Source organism: Lemur catta, chromosome 5 (assembly GCF_020740605.2).
Source record: "Lemur catta isolate mLemCat1 chromosome 5, mLemCat1.pri, whole genome shotgun sequence".
Classification (NCBI taxonomy): domain Eukaryota; kingdom Metazoa; phylum Chordata; class Mammalia; order Primates; family Lemuridae; genus Lemur; species Lemur catta.
In genome coordinates, this window is record NC_059132.1 from 25,643,375 (window position 1) to 25,668,211 (window position 24,837).

At 38.5% G+C, this 24,837-nt stretch overlaps 1 protein-coding gene across 1 annotated transcript in view; it reads right to left on the reverse strand.

The window, feature by feature from the left end:
• Positions 1 to 381: 381 nt before the first annotated feature.
• Positions 382 to 24,837, reverse strand: part of SGCD (sarcoglycan delta) — a 354,497-nt gene continuing 330,041 nt past the window's right edge. The window contains exons 7-8 of the mRNA XM_045551289.1: positions 2,611 to 2,734; positions 382 to 777 (exon numbers count right to left, since the gene is read on the reverse strand). Coding sequence (XP_045407245.1) covers positions 604 to 777; positions 2,611 to 2,734 — 298 coding nt within the window. The 3' untranslated portion in view covers positions 382 to 603. The remainder of the gene's footprint in view (positions 778 to 2,610; positions 2,735 to 24,837) is intronic.

Genomic DNA, 24,837 nt, shown 5'->3' on the forward strand with positions numbered 1-24,837 from the left:
TTTGATGTTCCTACGGCTGACTTGTATGAAACTGCCCCTTCCCTCACTCGAAGAGGGGGAAGTTGGCCAGCTTTATGAAAGCTAAAAAAAAGGAAACCAAACGTCTGTTTTTAATACAAGGTTCTCAGAGCTCACTGTGACTTGGAGATTCCCGCCATCACTCCCTCCTGACGACCCTAAAGGAGGAGATACGCTGTTCCTCGAACACGTGGATGAACATTCGGTCAGTGTCCAGAACGCTGTGTGATTCTGACTAGCCTGGGCAATGTCGGGCCTGAATCAGTGTTTAGGTTTTTGTCACTTTGGGAGGGATGGGATGGAAAATGACAGTGGGCATCACAGGGTCACCCATGGTTCCTTTTGTACTGAAACCTCATTTTATACAGAGGATATATATATATTTATTTATATATATTTATATATATTTATATCCACCCACACAGCAAACACACTCAGGCATACACACACACGCACGCACACACATACACACACGCAAAAGGTCTTTGATAGGCTTTCTGTGTTCTAGTAAAAATAGCTGGCAGTCACTGTCTAAAGCCAAAAAAGGCCTTTATGCTGCCAACAGTGTCCACTATGGATAGTCTCTCAAAGGCAGACGCTTGTGTTTATGTGACAAGTGGACCCAGTTCCTGCCTGGGACAGGAATAATCTCCCGTTGGCGCAGACGCAGATCTCGAAGACTTTCTGCCTCGTTCCTGTAGGCGTGTAGGATCCGTGAGGCAGTCTAGGTAGTTTGATTTTCGCAGCATCTAACTTAATCTAAAGAGAGTGAATAGGAAGGAAAGAGTCAGTCAGAGGCTGTCATCTCTTGACGTTCAGAAACAGTAGGTGAGTGGTCATTTCAACTTTAATGAGCACCTACCATATGTTGATTATTCTGGGAACTGGGAATTGGAGATGAATAAGACAAAGTCCCTACCCTCACAGAAGCTTATAGTTTAGTAAGATAATGCTGCATTGGCCTGTGTTAGCATTTTGCAAAAGAATGTCATGTAGAATGTGAATCGAGTCCTTGAATCAAGGAAATGTTTGAAATGCTACATTTAACAATTTTCTTTACCACGGGACTTCTTAGCTCCCATAGATGTCCACGGGCAAGGTGAGTCTTCAAGAAGACAGTAGAATATGCGACATTTTTCAAGTTTTAAGTGACTAGCGAGCCTCTTTGTTTTTTTTCTTACAAATTATGTGGCTCATATTTTATAGAATATACTGTGAGAAAAACATGCCTATAAAAATAAACAGTGGTGGAAGTTGCCATTAGATTTATGATCAGCACTGATTCTTCCAGAGTTCAAATTTGGATAGCTATAAACTGTGTGTGTGAGGTAGTCACTATTTTTATGTGAGTGTGGTTTGCAGTTTGTGGCTGTTTGGAGAGGCAGTTGTGATAATTGAATGCTTTACCTATTTTAACACAAAATAACTTCTGGCTGGGCGCGGTGGCTCACGCCTGTAATCCTAGCACTCTGGGAGGCCGAGGCGGGTGGATCGCTCGAGGTCAGGAGTTCGAGACCAGCCTGAGCAACAGTGAGACCCCGTCTCTACTAAAAATAGAAAGAGATGATCTGGCCAACTAAAAATATATATAGAAAAAATTAGCCAGGCATGGTGGCGCATGCCTGTAGTCCCAGCTACTTGGGAGGCTGAGGCAGTAGGATTGCTTAAGCCCAGGAGTTTGAGGTTGCCGTGAGCTAGGCTGATGCCACAGCACTCATTCTAGCCAGGGCAACAAAGCGACACTGTCTCAAACAAAAAAAAAAAAAAAACAAAAACACACACAAAAAACAAAATAGCAAATGCTATACCCATCAAAGGGGGGGCTTTTATATCCCCAGATTGGATGCACAGAAGCAGGTGGAGACTGAAAACCCCTCTCATTGAATATAAGGTGGAATAGAGTTTTGCTTTAAATAAACAAATAGGTTTTTTCCCCTCTTATTTTTGTTCTTAAATAGAAAAGTTCACTCATGAACACTTAGAAGGCATTTTTAAATGTTTGCAGTCAAATAATATTTTTGTGGGGGGGGTGTTTGGTTTACTTTGCTTGCACAAACACAAGCAGCATTTCTGTTCACCCAACTGGGATTGCGTTGGGGCAAGAGAATGAATACCCTGCAATCCTTCATTCTCTTGTTGCCTAGTCTTACCCTATTAAGTTTTGCCTTGTTCTGGTTTTGAATAGCTATTGGATCTGATTCTTCATTCTTAATGAAAACAGAAATGCACAGCCTGAAATAACTATAAGTAAATTAAGTTTGTCTTTATCCAGATGTGTGTAATATACAGCCTAATTATGCCGGCTAACTGAATCTTATTTTAAGGTGACAACAGAGAGAATTTGAAAATAGCATTCATTTTTACGGTCATATAATTCTGTATTTGGAGTACATGCCATTATGTTACCCTTTTACAAATAATGAATCATAACATTATGTATTGGGGGTTTGGCTTATAGTCATGTTGCTCAGTTACTTGTTTTGGAAATAAAACCTTCTGCTTGGCACCTTTGTTGATACAGCGTAGGATTTACCTCCAGGAAAGGTTGGCCTGTGGGAGCCTTTTTGGACGTCTGTCCTTCCCAGCCCTCACCTCTCCATCTTTGGACTCCAGTCTCAGCTCTGTTCTGCACGTGGCTTCCATGTTGCCAGCCTCTGCATTGATTTCTACTCCTTTTGGGGCCTCCATCACCAGAGACCGGGTCGGAGACTCCAACCTGAAATACACACAAGACGGAGATTAAAGATCCCATTTCCTTCTTGGTAGATTTCAGAGGAAGGTCATGCTCAGGGCACTGAAAAAGCATTTCAGTATTTAATGAGGGAATTTTTCTAAGTTTTGCTTTAGAAACCTGGTCAAGTTTATAAGAAAGAACATGACAGGTCTAGGCCTTGTCTTCATTGCATTACACTAAGGTTGTATGGAAGGTGTTTCTAGGATCCTGGTTTCATTTTATCTTACATGTAGTTAATGTTTTACTGGCAAAATTAACCAAACTCTTAAGCAATATATGAATACGGCAATCCCAGGTCTAAACTGAGCTTCCTGGAATAGGCAGGTATTTTTTCTACTCTGTCCTGCTTTCTGTGCCTTCCATGGAGGTAGAATAAGGAGTTAAGAAAACAGATCTGGGAGTCAGATGTGCTTGGAGTCAAGCCTTGGGATGGCCACTATGTGACCACGGGCAAGTTTTTCTTTACCTCCTCTTTCCTTTTCTTTCTAAAATTTTTTAAAGCCTCAGTTCCCTCATCTATAAACTGACTCAAACAGTGCCTGACATTCTGGAAATGCAAATGTGTATTACATATTTCTATTATTGCTGTGACTGTTACCATGCCAGCGAATCATAAGGAAGTCTCGGGCCTTCCCCATCAGTGCAGTTGTCAAAAGAAGATTCAGACGAGATCAGTGGTGGCTGGGGTGGGGAGGTGGTTTCGCTGCAAATGGGCAGCATATGGAGGGAATGTTTTGGGTTTTGGAGCTGTTCTGTATCTTGACTGCACTGGTGGTTACATGCCTCTGTGTATTTGTGAAAACTCACAACTGAGTGAATTTTAGAGTACCTAAGATAAAAAATGAGAATCAGCCATACTCCATGATAAATATGATGGCATAACAGAGGATAATACTACTTATAAAGTTTTTTCTTTAATTCATTTCATGAGTAAAATATTAACCGAAACTCAATCATCTCCTGAAGATGCTAGATTTTAATATTACTACCAGATAGGAATGTGACAAGATCCTCATCTCTGTTACAAAGAAAATATCCCAGAGACCTCAGTAATGGCTCTCAAACAGCTCTGCTCCAGCCTGGTTTATTTCTCCATTCTAACTTTCAGGCATCTTGAACATGTTGAAAAGGAACATCATCCTTTCTGCCCATTGCTGACTCCTTGCTCTGTTTCCACCACTCCCCTTGGGTAGGACAAACCCTCTTGGGCCTCAGTAAGTGGTGAGAAGAGTGAGCTGACTAGTGGGATCCACCAGTGAGCACCCCAGCCACACAACACAGATGCCCACAGTAGCTTGTCCACACTGTTCAGGTCTGGGTTCTTGAGGATTGCTCCCAGGCAGCGGCCTTCCCCTGTGATTTTTTATTTCCCTCTCCAATGACTCAGCTAGAATCTTACAGAGAAGTGACAGGCCTATAGGACTTATGAAAGGAGGGACTTGAGCTTCTATTTAAGGAATCCTTTCCTTTCTGACTTCACCCCTTCATGGGTGGCTAAACCCTCTACCATTACCTCTCCGTCTCACAAGACCCACACCAGGTTGTGCCGAGCTGGGTGTGGTTCTGCCTGCTATGATGGTCTACTTCATGTGCATGTGGTTTTTCCCCAGGATAATGTCAAGTGCATTGAGGGAAGGGGGTCTTGTTACCATAGCAACAGGGGATGACTTCAGCAGTACCACCTTGCCTAGGGCCTTAATCCAACTCAGTGGAGCGCCCCCTGTGCTCTTGACCCCATGTCCCTTTTGAAATACCAAGATGGTTTTGTGCCATTTTCTCTTTGCCTCTTTCCTGTACAGTCTAGGTGACCTACACAGTTTATTCTGAGTTTTCTAACTCATTTGTGTCTGCTAATATTGATACCTTTCTCTTTGTAGCATGAGCTTCCTTACATTTTTTTTTTAATTATTTTTTTTAAAGAAAGGGTCTCACTCTGTTGTCCAGGCTAGAGTGCAGTGGCATCACTGTAGCTCACTATAGCCTCAAACTGCTGGACTCGAGTGATCCTCGTTCCACAGCCTCCTAAGTAGCTGGGGCTACAGGTGCATGCCACGATGCCCAGCTAATTTTTTCTATTTTTTGTAGAGATGGGGTCTTACTATGTTGCCCAGGCTGGTCTTGAAATCCTGGCCTCAAGCGATCCTCCTGCCTCAGCCTCCCAAAATGCTGGGATTATAGCATGAGCCACTCTACCTGGCTTCCTTATACTCTTATAATACTGTCTGCTCACTCAGTCCTTCCCCAGGTGAGTCTTCCTGCTATCTTTTCTTTCCCTTTCTTCCTTCCTTCTTCCCTCCTTCCCTCCTTGTACCGGTTAACTGAGCTTTTGACTCACAACATGTCCCTTCTCAGTATATTACGTCATCTCCTACCTGGGCTATTGGAACTGCTTTGCAAATTTTGTCGCTAATTTTTCCTTTTCCTCAATGTACTTCTCATGAAAATATGTCACTTCTGTTATCAAAACCTTCACAAGTTCCTTAGAAAACATCTGAACTCCATTTAGAATTTGGCCTGTCTTATTTCTTGCTGTAAACATCTAGTACATTTTATTGAGGGCTTACGAGGTGATGACATGGTGCAGAGGGCTTTACATGTGTTATTTCATTTAATTCTCATAAAACCCCATCAATCTGGTATTCCTGTGGTTCTCATTATACAAACATGGAAAGTAAGGCATAAGTGACTTGCTCAGGGTTATACTGTCAGTAAAATGGCAGAACCAAGATTTGAACTCAATTTAGTGGACTCCAAAGCCAGTATCTGTTTACTATACCAGATCACCTCCAGAAAAACTGTACTACTTTCTGTCCATCACGTCTACACCCTGTTCTCTATAATGAAACGCCACCTCTGTCCTCATGGAATTAATGCTTGTATTTCTAAAACCAATCTATGTAAATAAGAGTCAGGTGATAGTACCACGTATGGCTGGGTGATGCATACATTTCACCGTATATGATATTTCTCATAACTTAAACAGTCTACATCAGTAATATAAAATTTAGGAAGGTGTTCGGACTTGGAACATAGCATTCCAAGAATGATGCAGTATAAAAAAATGGTTGGGGGGGAGGGGAGAGAAAGAAAAAAAAAATGTATGGAGTTTCTAGAACTTTACCCGATGCAGTGCTGGGTATTTCAGACATTTATTAATATTTTATTAATTATTATAGATAAATTGAGATCAGCCAGTGGGTGCCCAGGGCAGAGAAGGTGGACTCAGAAGTCACTGCTGCCTCTTGGCCCTCTCAGCCTTAGAAGAACCAGGGTGCTGAGAGAGGGAGCTACTCTTGAGTGTCCTACTGTGAAAAGCTACAACAAGGTTTCCTGAAAGCAGAGACGAAAAGGTAACTGGCTTTCTGTTTCAAAGCTCATCTTAATGTCCTCTGATGTTCAGACAGGCTCAATACATTTGTTCACATGCTAATCTTTGCACGGAGAAAAAACTCCTCCAAGCGCCCTGTGGGAGCTGCAGAGAGCAGACAAAGCACTCCCGAAGTGATGTCAATTTCTGAGCACGGATGAACGACCACGACACAATTGCTTAGATGGCATGGAGCAAGGAACAATGGAAGGAGGTTTCCTCCTGACTGGAGGTTGTAGGGCAATTGAGGATCCTGCTGACTCGTCGAAATGAACACAGCTTCCATTAGGCCGAAGAGCCTCACTAAAGACATGCAGAAGGGAAGAATGGCCAGGAAGGGGGCCCCCCAGGGGCTGGGCCATGTCCTCAGGAAGAATGCAAGCATCAGAATACGTGGAGGGCTTGTGAAAACACAAAGTGCTCACCCCACCCTAGGAGTTTCTGATTCAGTAGGTCGAGGATGGTACCCAAACACCCACACTTTTAGCAAGTTCCAGGGGATGATGATGCTTGTTGGGGGACCACACTTTGGGAAGCAGTGCTCCAGAGCAAGGATCACAAACTCGGGTGCCCCCTAGGACTCAACAGGTGATGTCAGTGAGTGACCCCTAAGAAAGCTGTAAGTGAAATAACATCCTCAGCACAGTAACCTATGGCAAGTGGTCCTGGCTTGAGCGTGAACGAGGTGGTAGAGATGCTGTTACAGGGGCAGCTGCTAATCAAATCAGGCCGGTTGTTGCAAAGGCTGCTGATAGGTTTTTCCTAATTTATAACATTGTAAATTGTATTCTGAATTATTAAACTTCAGGAATGGATAAAAAAAGAATATTTATAAAATTATAAATATGGCATAAAGAATGCAAGGGCTTTTGTAAACTGCCTTTTTTAAGAAAAAAAAAAAAATCTTCGTAGCACCCTGAGCTCCTCTTCCTTCCCCAAGAGTAACTACTATTAGGAATGTTGTGTTGGATGTTTTCTTGCTTTTCTTTCCAGTATTACTACATTTTTGGACTTGACACACAGAATAAATTTCACTTACATATTTCTTTAGTGACTTTCTTTCCGGACTTCCGAACATGATGTTTCTGAGATTAATCTACGTTTTAGCACATAGTTGTAATTCATTCCGTTTCCCTGGTGGTATACACCATGATTTATTTGTCCATTCTATTCCCGGACATTGGGTAGGTTCCAGGTTTTTGCTTCTACACACAGCACATCTATGAACATTCTTGTGTGTGGCTTCTGGTGCCAATAGGCAAAAGTCTTTTTTAGACACACATGGGAGAGTAGAATTTCTACTCCTAGGGTGTGCATAGCTGCAGCTTTATTAGATAATGCCAAACAGCTTTGCAAAGCGATTGCTCCAGTTGAATGTCCCACTAGTAGTGTATAGAGTTCCAGTTGTTCTTTCTTGATAACATTTGATATTGTTAAGTAGGCCATTGTCTTTTAAAATTGTATTCCCCTAATTAGTAATGGAGGCAATATCTTTTCACTTGTTTGTCAACTGTTTGGGATTTTCTACAATGACCTGTTTTTGTGTATTTTAATTGTTTTATTTCTATGTTTATTTCAACTGATTTATTGTATGTATGATTTGTAGAATACTTCATATATTCTGAAAAACATTTTGCAGTTCAATGTGTTGACGATTTCTTCTTTTGGTTTGTGGTTTGTCTTTTGTGTTTAGCATCTGTGGATGCACAGAAGTTGTATATTTTAATTTAGACAAATTTATGAACTTGTCCTGTAGGGTTTGTACTTGGTGTCTTATTTGAACAGTCTTTCCCAACACTAAGGTCCTGAGGCTCTTTAATATTGTTTTCAAAGGTTTTATGTTTTTTTTTAATTAAATCTCTGAATCATCAGGTATTCATTTTTATATAGGGTCTGAGGTCAGGCTCTGATGAAATGCAGATTGTCTCAACATATGTTGAAAAGCCAATATTTAGCGCCATTGTATATGATATTTCCATACCTTTATGGCTCTTTTTTGGGGCTTTCTAGTCTGTTTCATTTTTCTATTTGTCTATTCTTTCAAAAAATTCTTTAATTAAATATTTTAGCTTATTTACTAGAGTTTATAAACTCTTTATATTTCATGAGTCAAGTCCTCCTAATATGTTCTTCTTCAAGACTATCTTAGTTATTCTTGGAGCCTCCTCATAAATTTTGAAATGAACTTAAGTTTCATAAGGAAACCCTGTTGGAATTTTGATTGGATTCAAGTTCACTCCATGAACATTGTATCTATCTCTAAGTTGTTATGTTTTCTTTGATGTTGTTCAATAGTTTTCTCCATGTGAGTATCCTTTGTGGTTATTGAAAATGATATTTCTTAAAAAGTATTTCTTACACTCCTATTCCTTTTTTCCTGGAGTATAAATACCCAATTTTTTTGTATGTTAATCTTATAGTCCACACCTAGGTGAATTAATTTTTATAATTTGTGTATAGGTTATTTTAGGTTTTAATTGTAGCCATGAATTATTCTAATTTTGACAGTTTAATATCTTTTCATTTCTTATACCTTTTAGTTCTTTTTCCTTTCATACTGTAGTGTCTAGGACTATCTAATACATTGTTGATTAGAAGTAAAGAAATGGAAATCTTTGTTCTTCCTGACCTTACAAAACTTTCAACAACTTAAGTATTTTTTTTGTTCTAGCTTTTTTCCTCCCTTACATACCTTTTAACAAGATAAGGTAGTTCCCTTCTATCCTTTATCTCCTAAGAGTTTTTGTAATTAATTAATTTTCCAATAATCACTCCTGTGTTTTTGGCATTAATTCAACTTTGTCATTGTGTCATTTTTTTCTATATATTTCTGAACTATTTAATATTTTTAGGATTTTGTGCCTATGTATAAATGAGTTTTATTATCTTTGTCAGGTTCTATCACTTTTCTGTAATACAGAATTGTTTATGAAAGATGAGTTAGTTCTCCCTTTATGTTTGAACTCGCTGATAAACTCTGTAGGCATAAAAAATACACCTTATTTCCATGTAAAAAATAGCATTATACATGTTATATGTTTTTTGTCAGGTTGGCTTTGTAAAGTTATCATGTTTCTTGGTATTTTTCCATTTCATATAAAGGTTTTGGTTTATTGGCAAAGTTTTTCATAATAGCCTCTTTTGTTTTGAATAACCCCTGCATTTGTAGCTGTGTCTTCTTTCTCCCTAGTACTGCCAGACGGTTTTTTAATCAGTCCTTTCAAAGAGCTAACTTTTGGTTTTGTCAGTCTGATCTATTTTATGTTTACTTCTAGTTCTTGAATTTCTCTTTGACTTCTTGTTTCAGACAAGTTAGGGTAATTCTCCAGTTCTAATTTTAATATCTGCATTTAAGGTTATGCATTTTTCCTTGACCGTACCCCAAAGGAGTATTTATAAAAATAGGTATAAATATTTTCTAATTTTGACTTCTCCTGTGGCTTACGAGTTTCATGGAAGGGTGTTCCTTAATTTCTAAATATATATTTCTAGTATCTATTTTCTCCATTGGTTTTGAACTTTTGAATCTTGTTTTTGAGCTGACAATCTTAGAGAACATTTTCTGTTTAAATTGAGACTAGCTTTTTGGCCCAGTACGTATCAATTTTTATATTCCATGCCTGTGTGAAAAAAATATGTTCCTCAGTTTTTGGTGCCATGTTCTATATATATGTCTTATTAATTCAAGACACTTAATCTGTTCAAATCTTTTATGTTCATATCCATTTGTATCTGTTTGATCTATCAGTTACTAAAAGAGGTATATTATTAATGCATACCAGCCAGAATTGTTCTATTTTCCTTATCTTCTTCTTAGTATTATATATGGTGGTTCTCTCTATTTCTTGTATTGCTGTCTTAAAATGCATTTGCCTGTTAGTATAGTCGTTCCACTGTATTTCTGTTATTTGTCTTGGACACATTTTTCTATACTTTTAAATATCAACCATTCTGCATGGTTATGATTTAGATGTGCTACTCATGTAACTGGATTTTTAAAAAAAATTTCAGATGACTTTTTATTGAGGGAAAACTTACATGTATTGAAATGCACAGATTTTAAGTATACACTTTGATGAATTCTGACAAATGTATAGTTTTATGTAATCACCACCCTGAAAGTCACCTCATGCTTCTCTGCAGTCTTACCCCCCACCCGCCCTCCAAAGGCTTTTCTGATTGCTGTCACCACAATTAGTCTCGCTTGTCTTTGAACTTCATGTAGTAAGAATAATAGGTTTTACTCTTTCGTGACTTTTGAAACTGTTGAGAGTCTTCCACGAGGCCGTGTCCACCAGTTGTTCATTCTCTTTATTGCCTCGTAGTGACTAGCCCATGATTTGTTTCTCCATTCAACTGTGACTTGACATCGGGTCGCTTCCAGTTTGTGGCTATTTTGTACAAAGGACTACAAACATTCTTAGGTCGTTTTGAGGAAAAGTTTTCATTTCCCTTGAATAAGCAGCTTTGAGTAGAATTACTAAGTTATAAGACAGGTTTTTAATAAGTGTGGTAAGGCAACACCTAAGATGGTCCCAGTGATCCTTGCCTCCTGGTGTTCACGCCTTTATGGAATTTTCTCCCCTTGATGTGGGCTGGATTAGTGACTCACTTCTACACAAATAGAATATGGCAAAAGTAATGAGATAGCACTTAGGAGATGATGATAAAAAAGACTGTGGCTTCCATCTTTATGCTCGTGTTCTCATTCCGTCACTCTGAGAGGAAGCCAGGTGCAGTGTTGACACCTGCTCCGTGGAGAGGACTAAAACTGAGGGACACAGTTATCTCAGGAGGAACGAAGGTCCTTAATTCAACAGTCTACAGAGAACTGAATCCTGCCCGCACCCAGATATGTGGCTGGAAATGGATCTTCTCCAAGTCAACCACTGGATAAGATCAGGGCCCTGGCCAACAGCTTAAATGCAGCCTCATGGAAGATCTTGAGTCAGAGGCATCAGCTGAGCTGCACTAGATTTCTGACCCACAGAAACAGAGATAATAAACATCTGTGGTTTTAAAGTGCTAAGTTTTGGGGTAATGTGTTACACAGCAATAGATTAATAATACAATAAGACTCTCAAACTGTTTTCTGAGAATTGCACAATTTTACATTCCTACCATCGATGATGTTGAGTGTCTTTTTAGTGGCTAAGAAAATGGTTCTTTATTGGAGTTTTCACTTCTCTGATGACTAATGCCATTTAACATCTTTTCATGTGATTATTGGATATTCAAATATGTTCTTTTGGAAAGAGTCTATTTAAAGCTTTTACCTGACTTTTAAGTTCATAAATTTGTTGTTGATGTGCTATATATATCTAGGTAAAAATTCTTTTTCATATATATCTCTCTCTCAAATATTTTCTCCCAATTCACGACCTGACCTTTCCTTTTATAGCAATGTCTCCTGATGAGAAGTTTTAAGTTTTGATTTTAATTTTGGTACATTTCAATTTATCAATATTTGTTATGTTTAGTACTTCTGTGTCTTCTCCAAAAAAACCATTGCCTACCTCAAGGTCACAAAGATGATCTCCCATGTTTTGTTCCAGAAGCTTTATGGTTTGAGCTTTTACATTTAAATTTGCTCAATCCTAAATTTTTAAGAAGAACATTAGGTTAATTTTTTCCCAATAGGTTTATCCAGTTGTTCCACGATGATTTATTGAAGAGACAATCCTTTCGCCATTGAACAGCACTGGTGCTTTTGTTGACAATCCGTTAACATTATGTGTAGATCTATTTCCAAACTTTTTCATCTGATCTCTTTATCTAAGTGTCTAGACTCATGCTAACTCTTGGTTTTCTTGATTACCATAAGTGTAAGTCTTAAAATCAAGTAGTGTAAGTCTCTTAACTTTTGCAAAATGAAAACAGATCATTTGGTCCTTTCCTTTGCCGTATGAATCTTAGAATTGTCAGTTTCTAAAAAAAAAAAAAAAAAAGCCTATAGGGATTTAGATTGGGATTGTGTTGATTCATAGATAAATATTAAGATCACCTCTCCCCAAACTTTAAGACTGTAATGGATTTTCTTTTTAATCTAACTGTCCAAATTTACTATTCTTGATTTATGTGCTATTGTTATGTATCTTGGTTCTGTATTATTGAATCCTGCAAGACTATTGTTAATACAATCAATTTATATCTATATATATCCATGTATTTATCACTTTTTAGGTTTTCCTTTTTTTTTTTTTTTAACATCAAGCGAGTCCTTGATATTTTCTTTTTGTAAGGGTCTTCTGGGGTAAGCCTTCAGTTTTGTTTTACTGGAATAAATCTTTAATTTGCCCTCCTTTGTGAAAGAGATTTTGTCTGGATGCACAACTCTACATTGACAGTTATTTTTTCTCAAGAATTGAAAATATTATTCGTCTGTATTCTGCTACGCATTGGTGTGATTAAGACATCACCTGTCAGTCTAACCTCAATCCTAGAACTACTATTTGGTTTTCTCTCCTACTGCTTTTTATTTGTGATCATCTGTGGTGTCATTCCGACATGTCTAGATGTGGATTTCACTTTATGTGCTCTACTTCAATTTTTTTTACTCTACATTTGTGGTCTTTTGCCTTTCATTACTTTTGGACAATAATACTCAGGTGATATGTCTTTAAAAACTGGTTTTGCTCCATTTTCTCTCCTCATTCTGGAACTTGCATTACACATTCCCACTCTAGCATCTGTTATTCTGCCTTTCTGGGTAATTCTTTGGATATATTTTCATGTTGACTTACTTACTTTTTCTTCATGTGTTTCTCATATCCATTGCGATTTTGCTTTCTGAGATTACATTTTCCTTTCTAGAAATTCTGTTCGCCATTTTTATATTTATTTTTTACTCTAACATTGTTCATTTTTGCATAGTAAAGATATTATTTCATATTCTTCCTCTACTGATTCCCATATCTGGAGCCTTTGTGGGTCTGAATTGGCTGCCTTGTTTCCCTGCTTGCTCCCTTGTGCACGGGTGCCTTGTTTCTGAGTGTGTTTTGTACTTCGTGACTGTAGGTTCATATTTCTTGGATTTGTATCTTCAGAAATTATCTCAAACCTGCATTTAAGGTGGTTTTCTCTAGAGAGGAATTCACATTTGTTTCCATCAATCACTGGTGCTACCATCAGCTTGGGCCCACTGTAGATTAATTTCTTTGCTTGAGGTTTCAGGCCAACCTAGGTACTACGAGTTCAGGCTACAGACCAGAGGGAGGGCCAGTTTGAAGTTACCAAGCTGTGGAGAAATGTTTTTCTTTCCCTTCTATTCAGTGCTGCGGTTCAAGACAGGCAGTTTCCCTTGCAGTCCTCCGGGTGGAAGGGTTGAGTAAAGCAGACAAACTAGGCAGGTTGAAGAGGGTTTGGTACTTAGGAGTCCCAGGTTTATCTTTGAGATCTCTTATCAGACTGCTCACTTCAGTGGGCCCTGAGATTTGCTTTGTTTCCATGACCCACTAGGCCATGAAAACTGAAGCTGAATTTCATCTGGGTCAACAAAATCTATAAAACGGGCCACAATAATCAGATAACTTCTGTGGGTTCTCACACTTCTTTAGGTTTTCAATTCTGAATAACTTTAACTAATATCCAGCTCATCAATTGCATTTAAAATATTTCTAAAATGTATTTTATCCAGTAATTTTAGTTGTTTTCAGAGGGTGGACTAGTCAGTGTACTTAAACTATACCATAGTGCTGCACTAGAGATCCAGGTTTCTGAGTTTTCAAAAGAAGATGGAATTTGACATTGTATAGTGAAATCACCTCATCTTTCTTTCTGAGACCGTATCTAGGCTAAAAGTTGCCAGTTTGCTAGAAAACTCTACAAGTTTATCAATCAGGGCTCAATTAGAGAACCTCTATGAGAGAGACAAACGTAATTAAGTTTATTATAGAAAGTTGACCTTATACAATTGGAGAGCTGGTTAAACGTTAGCCTGTGTAAGGCTGTTGTGTTTGTGTCTGATGCTGGAGCCTGAAGTCAGCAGGGCAGGTAGTAAGGAAGGAAAGATGTATGTGAAGTGGGGAGAATGAGGATGAACTAGAACCCACCAGGATGAACTTGTAATCCACGAGAACCTCCCACCAAAATCTCTGATCCCAGGGAGAGAAAGCTTCTTCCCTTCTTCCTGAAACCAAGCATGCACTTGGTCCAGGAGGTGAAGAAGCTGGAAGGAGGGTCCAGGGGGAGCCAGCAGACCTAAACCCATACTGCTGACCCACAGTAACAACGGGAGCCCCCAGGTGATTGCCAATGGTGCTTGGTGTTCTGTGCTGATATTCTAGAAAAAAAGGAGTATGGCAACTTCTATACTCCCGCCTTCCAGACCTGCTAACCACCTATAGTCCTGCGAACTGGGGGAAGAAATTATGGCAAATGTAGTCCCAGCTTATCTAAATTGATGATATACTACAAATCCATCCCATCATATTATCCATGTTTTAAGTGTCTGCTTTGACTTGAACACATGGTATTCAATCATCTGAAAACAGTAAGGAGAAACATAAGCTTTTCTAATTAGATAAGTTCCACTTTTAAGTCAAATACGGGTCACTCTGAAACTCAAGCTCCTCTTATCTGCAATAGGTATTTAAATTTTACAAATGATGATGCAGAGTTTGTAGTGATTGGTTGAAAAATCTATGCATAATAGTCTTGGGTTCTGCCCCAAAGATTTAAGAAATGGATTGGATAGTCTCATTTGAAGGCCATTCCTCTCAGAAAAGCAGTGATACTCTGTCTTCTAGAGCAAAACCATTCTGAGATTTGCTTTCATGATATGCAAGCTTGACCATCACAAAAAATTCTTTTGAATCAATGCTTCTTTCTCCCTATAGAGCTTGTTGATGTATTTAATACACATTTATTATACTAGAACAAAGGTGACACAGAAAAGTGGGCTGTATCCTAGATTGGCAGAGTCTAAGTTTTGAGGGTTCATTAGAAATTGGCTCATTTGTTTGTTCAGACATTTATTGATTTCCTAGTATGTGCAAATTGCTGGGGTTTCAGCTATAAACAAGACAGACCTAATTATTTTCCCAGTCAGTTTACTTGCTTATTGAGAACGATGAGATACATTAACTATTTGTTTATGGTCATCAGAACTCTGATAGAGAAGTATAGGACCTTGTAGAAACCTGTAACTGGGGACTGGGTAGTGGGAGGATTTGGGGTCTGGGAAGGCTGACGCTGACACCTGAAGGATGAGGAGGTAGCCTGATGAGAGTTCCAAGCAGAGGGAGCAGCATGAAGACTTTTAGGGGGAAAATAATTTTGTGAGTTAAAAGAAATTCAAAGAAGGTAGATAGAGAATGTGGTATTAGTAAGAAATAGGAGGCAAGTGAGGTGTGGTTTTGCATCATATGGTGATATAATAAAATATTTTAAATGGAGTGATGATATAAGGGGGTAAAAAATATTAGTGCTAGGCACCATGATCTCATTTCCATGTTACAAAGACTACTGTGGTGGCTACTTTTATTTGTGTACTTGACTCAACCACAGGGTGCCTAGACATTTGGTCAAACAGTATTCTGGGTATGTCTGTGAGAGTGTATCTGGATGAGGTTAACATGTGAATCTGAAGAAGGAGTAAAGCAGATTGTCCTTAATGGGGGTGGGCTTCCATTGAGAAATTGAATGGAACACAAAAGCTGAGTAAGAGAACTTTGTCTGCCTGACCACATTATAGTCTTTGGCCTTCAGACTTGGACTGAAACCACACCCTTGCCTCTCCTGGGTCTCTAGCTCACAGACAACAGATCAATAATTGCAGGAGCCAATTTCTTACAATAAATCTATCTCTTCTTGTTTCTGTTTCTCTATTATAGTGGCTCTCCCTACTGAGTGGAGAGTAGATAAGAAGGGGAAAGAGGATTATTGTCTACGTGACAGAAGATGGTGATTTGAGATGAAAAATGCTTCCAGGCTGATTTCCAGTGTGGATTTTGTGACTGGACACTGGTAGGGGCCAGCCACTGCGAAAAGGAACAGTATAAGCAGAATGTTCATGGAGTACAAAGATAGCAAATTATGAGTTCAGTTTTAGATATATTGAATAGGAGATGTTTGAGACATAGACAGTAAAATGGGAGGTATATTTGTGGTTGGTGGTATATTTCGGTATTGCTGAGTAAATGGTATGTGTGTATATCGAACCTCAGATATTTGAAAACACAATCAGCCTCTATGGAGTGTCAGCTGACCATTAACAAGGTGTACTTTGGGAGCTGGTTGTCTCGCCAGTTAGCCATGGAGCTCGTTCCCTACCAGGGTGAACATTTCCTCTGAAATGTTCTCCTTCTACAGCTAGAAAGGAAGCGAAGCCCTGACCACCGTTCCAAAGTGCCCAGCCTCTGTTTTTCGCTCTCTGAGATACTTTCACAGCTCCTGTTTGAAGAAGCACTAGCTTTGGTCCAAGGAGAAAACTGGCCATGTCTCCTAGGTTCAGGAAGCTCTGAAGAGATTTTTCTCTATCAAGCCTTAGTTTCCCGGCACAGTTCTGCATTGATTTGAAGCCTCTCCTCTGCTCAGATTCCATTCTGAGTACCTGTGAAACGCAGGACAGCAACTGTGCCCTTTCCTTCTCGGTTATATTCCCAAGTCTCATGAATCAAAAAAAGCCACAAAACTTTAACTGCTATCACAAGGTCCGTTTTAAAACTCAGAGAATAATTTATTTACTGTTGGCATTATCAGTTTGTTCTCTCTGTCTCAGGCTCATTTTTTGTTGAAATTGTTTTTGTTGAAACAGTGATTACTTATCCAGATTTCTCGTTTTCATTTCCTTCATCATAAGAATCTACATTAATCACTTCCAAACCGAGACAAGCTTTTAGATCATATTTTACTTCCATCCTCAGAGAATGGAGACAATGGCTTTTGTTACTTTTGGGAGCGACCTTCAGAACATCATAAAAACCCAATAATGTATGTGGTAGCTGAAATAGAAGAAGGTTAGCTTTGCTCTTTCCTAGGAAACATCAGAACCACACCAACACCTAGGATTACTGTGTTATAAGTTTGAGGAAAAAAATAATCAGAGAAAGTTATTGAAACGGAAAACACTGAGGAAAAAAAAAACTGGTGGGGGAGGGTTATAAAATTGGATATGTGGTCCATAAAAGTAGCTGCACTTGAGTAGTTCTCAGATTGGCTGGGAAATTTCAGTGTGGTCAGAATCAAATAGGGGAGCGTCTGAAGCTTGGGTCATGCCCCACACAAATTAAATTGGAATGTGGGGGCATCTATAGATGTTTTAATTCCTATGTACAGAGATGGTTGAGAACCACTGACAGCAGATCTTCTAACGTTAATACGGGAGGCACGCTACTATTCCACTGATGAGAACAGCATGGTTATTATATCACTTTGGACAAATAATCCAAGTTGTAACCACAAGAGCTAAATTAGTATACTTGATAAAATGAAGCTCTGCAGTGCCCACTCCATTTCTGTGCTGCCCGTCGAATGACACTGTGTATATAAAACTTCGGCAATTCAGTGGAATTCTCTGTTCAAAAGGTATTTCCAAGAAGGTGACATTATTTAAGGCAACTTTTAAAATCTGTGCATTTTTCAATGTCTTCATTGATCTGAAATACATTAGCTTAAAGTTTAAATTCTGATTCAAGAAAAGTGCTTTAAAAGTTGTATTTTGTGATAAACTAGTGACCCAACAGCCCTTCTTAAGAACACATCTATATCAATGTAATGGGCCATTCAAAGTCATGGTTAGTGAGATTTTAATGCCAGATGACCTTTTAACATTGGGGTATTGGCTACTATCACATTGAACTATGTGGTCCAATTAGTTGTCTGCTTGAAAATTAATAACGTCCCCTCTCACATCATTTTCTTGCAACTCATCCTGTTTTTTCGAGTTACGCTTTTCCAGAGTCTGATTCAAAGGAACCTCAAAAGACCTGGGGTTTTGAAATGAAAGTCCTGTGTCAAGTTCTAGTGACAGATTTAGATTCACATAGCTTAGTGAATCCATATTATATACATATGTATACTGTTCATGTAAGGTATTCCGTCTGGTATTCAGTACCACCTCCATTTGTGAGAGGAGGTTTAGAGAGGTTAAATGTGTGGCCAAGACCCACATGCCTAGAGAGTTGTGGTTTAAACCCAGCTCTCCTGGTTCCTAGCTGTATGCTTTGTAATATTCCATGGTTCTTAGGGTTGCAAAGTAGTTTTACATATTGAGTAGAAATCTCTTTTTCTGTAACCTGCGATGTCATCTGGAGCTTTCAGAGGTTAATATAGCAGATTTTTAAAGACGTACATTCTCGTTATCCTGATGTTTTGTTTATTCAATCTCAAAGGGATCTTCAGCAGTTCCCCTGGCAAGTGGCCTTGAATGGTCTTGGTCATCCTGCCCTGCAGCATATGGTAGACCCACTCTATACTGTAACTCTTGATATGTCTATTTCCTTCTCATCGTTCAAGTCTTCCTTAAATACTAACTCTTTACAGAGGCCTTCCCTGACCACTCCTCTATCACCTAGTGACATTTGCTGCATGCCAGTGGATGCCATATAGAATTATTTGTCTGTTTACTGGTTTTAGTTTCTTTCTTCCTTTAGATTAAGCTCTGTAAGGGCGGTAATTCTACTTGATTTATACCCAGCATCAAGGAAACTGCCTGGTGTTTTTGATAAATATTTGTCAAATCAATGTCCCTCTTAGAATCTGCTACCTTGCATTGACTACAAGTTTCCTATTATGTTTCTAGCAAGGTCTAGGGACCAAAAAAAAAAAACAAAAACAAAAACAAACAATCAAAAAAACTCTTTCTTTTCTTCTCCTTACCTTCCTGGTAAAATTCTGAATGTGAACAATTTAAGATTATTATTGCAGTCTACTTTCATTAGAATTGGCAGTTATAGCCGTATTATATTTAACTTATATTAAAAAAACTTGTGCTGCTAGGTCAACATTTTGCTGGGTTACCTTTTAGATTTTCTATGAGGGCCATAGTTTTCCCCCTGTTAAATTCCTTAAATTCTTCATTCTTCTAAAATATTAGCAATTTCATTACACCCTAGAATCTTTTATTCCAAATGTCTTAAAAGGAAAGGTAGGATAGTAGTCAAAGCTTGAGCTTCAGGCTCAGAATGTGGAGCCCCAAGCACCTCCATCCACTGGATATTTGACCTTGAAGAAGCCTTTTTGAGGCTGAGCTATTTCTCATATTCAACAGGGATATCAGTGTCTCCCTCATAGGACTGTTGGAAATATAAGAAAAGCCTTAGTCAAGGAAAAGGTATGCAGAATATGGTAAGAAGTGATAGGTGTTATTATGTTCCTCTAGATAAAAATTCAGTTAACACCTCTTCATTCCTTCTCTTAAACAAGGTAGAACTGATGATTTCTTCTATTCCTAACTCAAATCCCCTTTCTGCCTTTCTTATATTTTATCACGCAAAAGAAGCATCCTATTTTACATGGTGGCCAGATGACAGACTTTACAAAGAGCTTGAATGCAGAGAGTAATTTTAATACAAAATGTTCAACAGCGAGTAGTCAAAGAAGCCTTCTTCCTTTATGCTATGTTTTGATTGCTATAAGATTTACTAAAACTTCAAGGACTTTGAGAAGGGAAAAGCTTGGCAGATTCTCGGTAGAATTTATTGATTACCTTTGCCATAGGTCAAAAATGTTCACAAATAGCGTGCCTCAGTAGTGTAAGATGGGCTTCTGAATTGTGATTAGAAGCTGGGATGCTGTAGCAAATCATGTTCCTCAGAACCTGAGGTTTCCAAGGTGACAGCATATGAAACCATAGACATGATAATTGCACTTTCCAGAGGAACTCTCTCTCTAATCCTCCCCATATACACCATCCCCAAACCATTACATTTTTTACACTGTAATTCTTTCTTAAGTGAGATAGAAACTAAAGAATTGATTTGAGTATCAAAGAAAGGATGTACATTTCCACATTCCCAGCTTTCATCAGAGTACTAATTTTCAAGTCTTTGCAGTAAGGCCCAATGCTCTCGGAGCATCTCATGACCTATGCAACTAACCTGTTGATTACTTTAATTAGCAATTAAAATTAAGACATTCACAAATGCTATTTGGATTTCTCATTTAAATGAAATGTCCAGCTTTGATCATAATTGGAAGTCAGTTCAGCCCTGTGGGGCAGTGGACCAGGAGGTCATTTCTGTCACTGAGTTTGCCACTACCATGAGGACCCATTTTCTTCCATACAATGAAAGGGTGGGACTGGCAATTGAAAGGGTACCTCTCTCAGCCCTAAAATACACCTCCCATTTTTTATCAGCAAGCATATTTTGGAATACTAATAGCAAATAAGTATACTGCCTGCCTTACGATTATAATGCAAGAGATTTCTTGCACTGACTCAAGTGGTCACAGTGAGCTTTCTTTGTCTCCCATGCGAACACTCAACAGACATCCTCAAGAGTACTGCGCATCTGCTTATTAATATTTATACGTTGTCCAGGAATCTCTGTGAGGACCAAAATAGGTGAGCTACAAAGCTCTAAAAAGGCTTAAAGCAGGAATTGATGTCTCATATGTAAATAATTATCATTTATTCAAATTTAAGGTATTTAATAAAAAATTGTAGCTTAAAAGTATTGCATACGTACTACGCACCAGGCAATGTGCTAAACAAAACAATTCTAGGAGGAAACCCCTGCTAGAACTAATGTTATCATTATCCCCATTTTACACATGGGGGAAGTAAAGCTTTGGGATGTTAAGCCTAAGGTCACACAGCAGAGTGGATGTTCCAACGGCATCTCTATCACTAGAACACACACCTTAAGATGCTACCGTAAAACCGCCTCTATTTACTAAGAATAAGAAAATGTTAGAGTAATAGACTAAGTTTTTAGAGCTCCTGGCGGGGGGAAGTAAATTATAATCAAATAAAATTTAGGGCATACTTAATTTGTGTTGAGAGGTATTTTGGGTAAAGTGGATATATCCATTTAAAATGAAAGTAAATGGTTCACCTTTGGATATTAATTGAAAAACTTATATTTTGGGTCCAGCTATGAAATAATTTGGTCGGTAACTAGCCTACCTACCTTGCAATTTTCCATTACCCTTTCAGGAGCCTCTGTTAGTCAAAATGGTAACATGGGAAGCCTGAGGGGGTGGGCACACTGACAAGCCACCATGACTCAAGCATTACAAAAACAATCTGTGTAACCGAAAACATTTGTACCCCCTTAATATTTTGAAATAAAAACAAATGATGATGATGCAGAGAGGGGCGGATGGCTCTTGTCTTGGGCTCAGTGTGCTTAGCTGAGGGATTATGTTTAACAATGATCACTATGTACTGAGTACCTCTTAGGCTTTTAGCCTTCCACATGGTCCAGGGAGTTCTCAGGGTGTCTTACACGGTACGTGGTAGAATCCCCATTGGACAGATGAGGCTCAGGAAGGTGAAGTGACTTGCCCAAGGCCCCCCACTCACTGACGGGACTCAGGTAATCAGGACTGTTTGGCTTCCAAGTAGCCTTCTCAAAACTTCCCACTGAATTGCCAACTATCACAGAGGATCAGTACGTCCGGTGGGGGTCTAGGGACTGACTCATGAAAGGGCCAGTGTTTTTGTGTTCAGCTTAAAAAGTTGAACAAGGGTGGTGTTCAACACATAAACTATCCCAATGTAATGGAAATGTGATTTATTATTTGACTTCTATCCCAAAGCTTTAGGCAGAATATTTTCCAAGAGGAACAAGAGTGCAATAGAGTAAGTAAACAATCTGTTATGTCAGTGAGCAGATGTGATTTTGGACAAGAGCACAACGTATTCACCTATAAAATAAACGTAATGATGGTTCCAATAGTATCCTTTTAATGTATGTTTATGTAGTGTTTAGCACAGGTCTGGGCTATTCTAGTGTGGTAAATTGTGAAAGCAGATGGAGAAAACCTCTCTGATAGGGCTTAATTGTTGGCGATGCACAATGAAATTGGTTAACTCACTTCTTTCTGGCCACTGTTTTGATATTTCAGTTGATTCCCTGCTTGAAGCACAATTTCAGTTCTCTCTGTGGATGGCCTTTTTGTATTTTTCTTCATTTCAAGATCTAAATGGAATGGCTTTAATCTATAGGGCTTACAAAGTCACTAAAACTCTAGAAATAATTGTGTTTTCACTTCAGGGCCTTTGCAGGGATCGGGGGAGGACAGAAGTCGTCCTGCTTGTAGCTGATGAAGAGAATATTGTACATTTGAGTGTTTTTCAGGCACTTGTTAGAAATGGAGAAAAATATGCTTGTACATACTACTCTTCTTTTTATAATGCAATTTAAATAAAAGCTCACTCTAGAACTCAGGATGTCTCTCCTTAAAAGATCAGAGCAGCAAGACACTGATAGAAATGATAATACCATTTATTAATATTCATGGACTACTTCCTGTATTCCAAGATTTGCATCATCTCACAGCATGCGTGCTATAACCCTATCAGTAGCTGCATTTTGCCCAAGGGAGAGACCTCCTAGCCCAGGCTCACTGCCTCTAAGGCCTTTGCTCTAACCCACTGTTAGAAACATTTGTGTGAATACATGTAGGAGATGTTCATTTGAGGGATAGGGAGTAAATACGGATTTTACTGTCAATGAACATCAGAATGGTAAAGGAATGTGGCCATAAGGAGGAAAACAAAAATAATAGTATAATTATGTGTTATTCTTCACTTAGAGAAACAACAAGGTAAGTAAATGCTTCTCAGAAAAACCCAAGTATGATATATAGTATATACTATATTTTAATGTAAAGCAAATTCTCTGCATGGTGCAGATATCTCTGCTAACAATAATGTTTATCAAGATTATTTATTACAAGGCATTAAAATAAATCTTTTTTTCAATTACTTTCTAATGAAATGTACCAATTACCTTTTGAATGGTGACATATGGCTGTAATCTATTCCAGTGGGGATAAATCTTTTTTATATAAGGTTTCAAGGGCTCCCTCCTGAACTACATTAATTACAGATGTAAACAAAGACAGAGGATTATCATCACATTTATCGATAAATCCTCAGCCTCATTGCAATATAGTTCTCTGGGTTAGACAACATTAATCATGAGGTAATTTCCAACAGTTATAGAGCAAGTCTGTTCTAAAAGTGATGCTTTTCGAGCATGTTTATTAATGTGGTTGAATCCTGGGCTAATGGGGAAAGAAGGTGCACAGTGAAGTGAAAAGAAATTATGCTTTTCAACAACTTTTGGGTTATTGCATGGCCAAGAGATGACCGATTAGGACAGGAAAATGTCAATCACTATTTTAAAAAGCTTTATCTGAGGGATGCTAATGAAGAACCACCAAGTGCTACCAATGCCAAGTGTGTAAAGTGGCTTTACCTTTTGCAATAACTGTTTCCTGAATGGCACTACAGTATTTATTAAGTGGGAGGGGAGATAGGAAGGAGGGTATCATTACTATAAGAATCCCAAAATCTATTGTGTGTTTTTGTTTTGAGATGGCTTCTTTCCCTGTTGAATGGACTCTGGGATGTGTCCTAAAGTCATTCTTCCCTGTTTCTGATTATCTTTTGGTGGTCTTTAAAAACTTTTCCAAGCTTTACTTTACCCAACTGTTATATGAGGATATCACTAGTACTGACCTCATAGGAGCATTGGGAGGATAAATGAGGGACTTAGAGTAGCTTATGGCTACTTTGGTAGTTCAAACATTTTAGCTATTTTACTGTTTATGGAGTTAATGATTTAATATTCATGGGATAAAGAGGAAATTTTTACCTGTTCTTCTAAAACTACCCTCTGTACTTTACATTGAAGGTAAACTTATATAAAAGATGGAAAGTCATTTACCAAGGGAAATACAATGCATTGATTACCTTTTCTGTTTGCCACTGTGGTAGGTAATTCATATATACAATCTTAATTCATGACTTACTATATATAATAGTATTATTATTCCCATTTTATATATGAAGAAACTACATCGAGGGAAAAAAAGGGATTTACCTTATGGAGCATGTAGATAAACAACAAAGGGTAGACCTCAACCCCAGATCTAACTTCACGATTTGTATTCTTTCCAGTATGATTAACAATTTAGTTTCTAGCATATACCTGGTCAACATCTGCTCAATTCTTACTGACATTTTGTATCACTTTAAGAACCTGAGTGTTCTTGAGTTCTATATATGTTAAAGAATTGACTAGAAGATAGCATCAGTCTATCTACATTGTCACATGCCTGCCTTTACCTGTATTAAGGGACAGTCAGGTATTGCTCAATATTCAAATATTCTTTTCTTCACCAAAGTTTAGTCAGGGTTCTGACCTTTCTCCTAGTTTTAAAATCTAGTTTTTGCTAGAACGTTTTCCCCACCTCCCTTTTACCAGTAGGGTTCCTCCACCATACTCCAGGTGATGTCCGACACCCTTCAGCAAGAATCCTATTAGGTCAGTTTAGCCAGAGCTCCTATTACCTGTGATATTTCCTGTTGCTTATTTTACATTGACCACCCCCGCCCCAACCCGATTCCTTGGCTACAAATTTCCAGTTGTCTCAGTAGTATTTAGAGTTGAGCCCAATCTCTCTCCCTGGTGTAAACTCCCATTACACTGGTCCCTGCACCTATTGCAATGGTCCTGAATAAAGTCTGACTTCATTTTTAACACCATGACTTTTTAATAGATTCTGTTAAGAACTTGCCCACATTCCTACAGATGGGTAG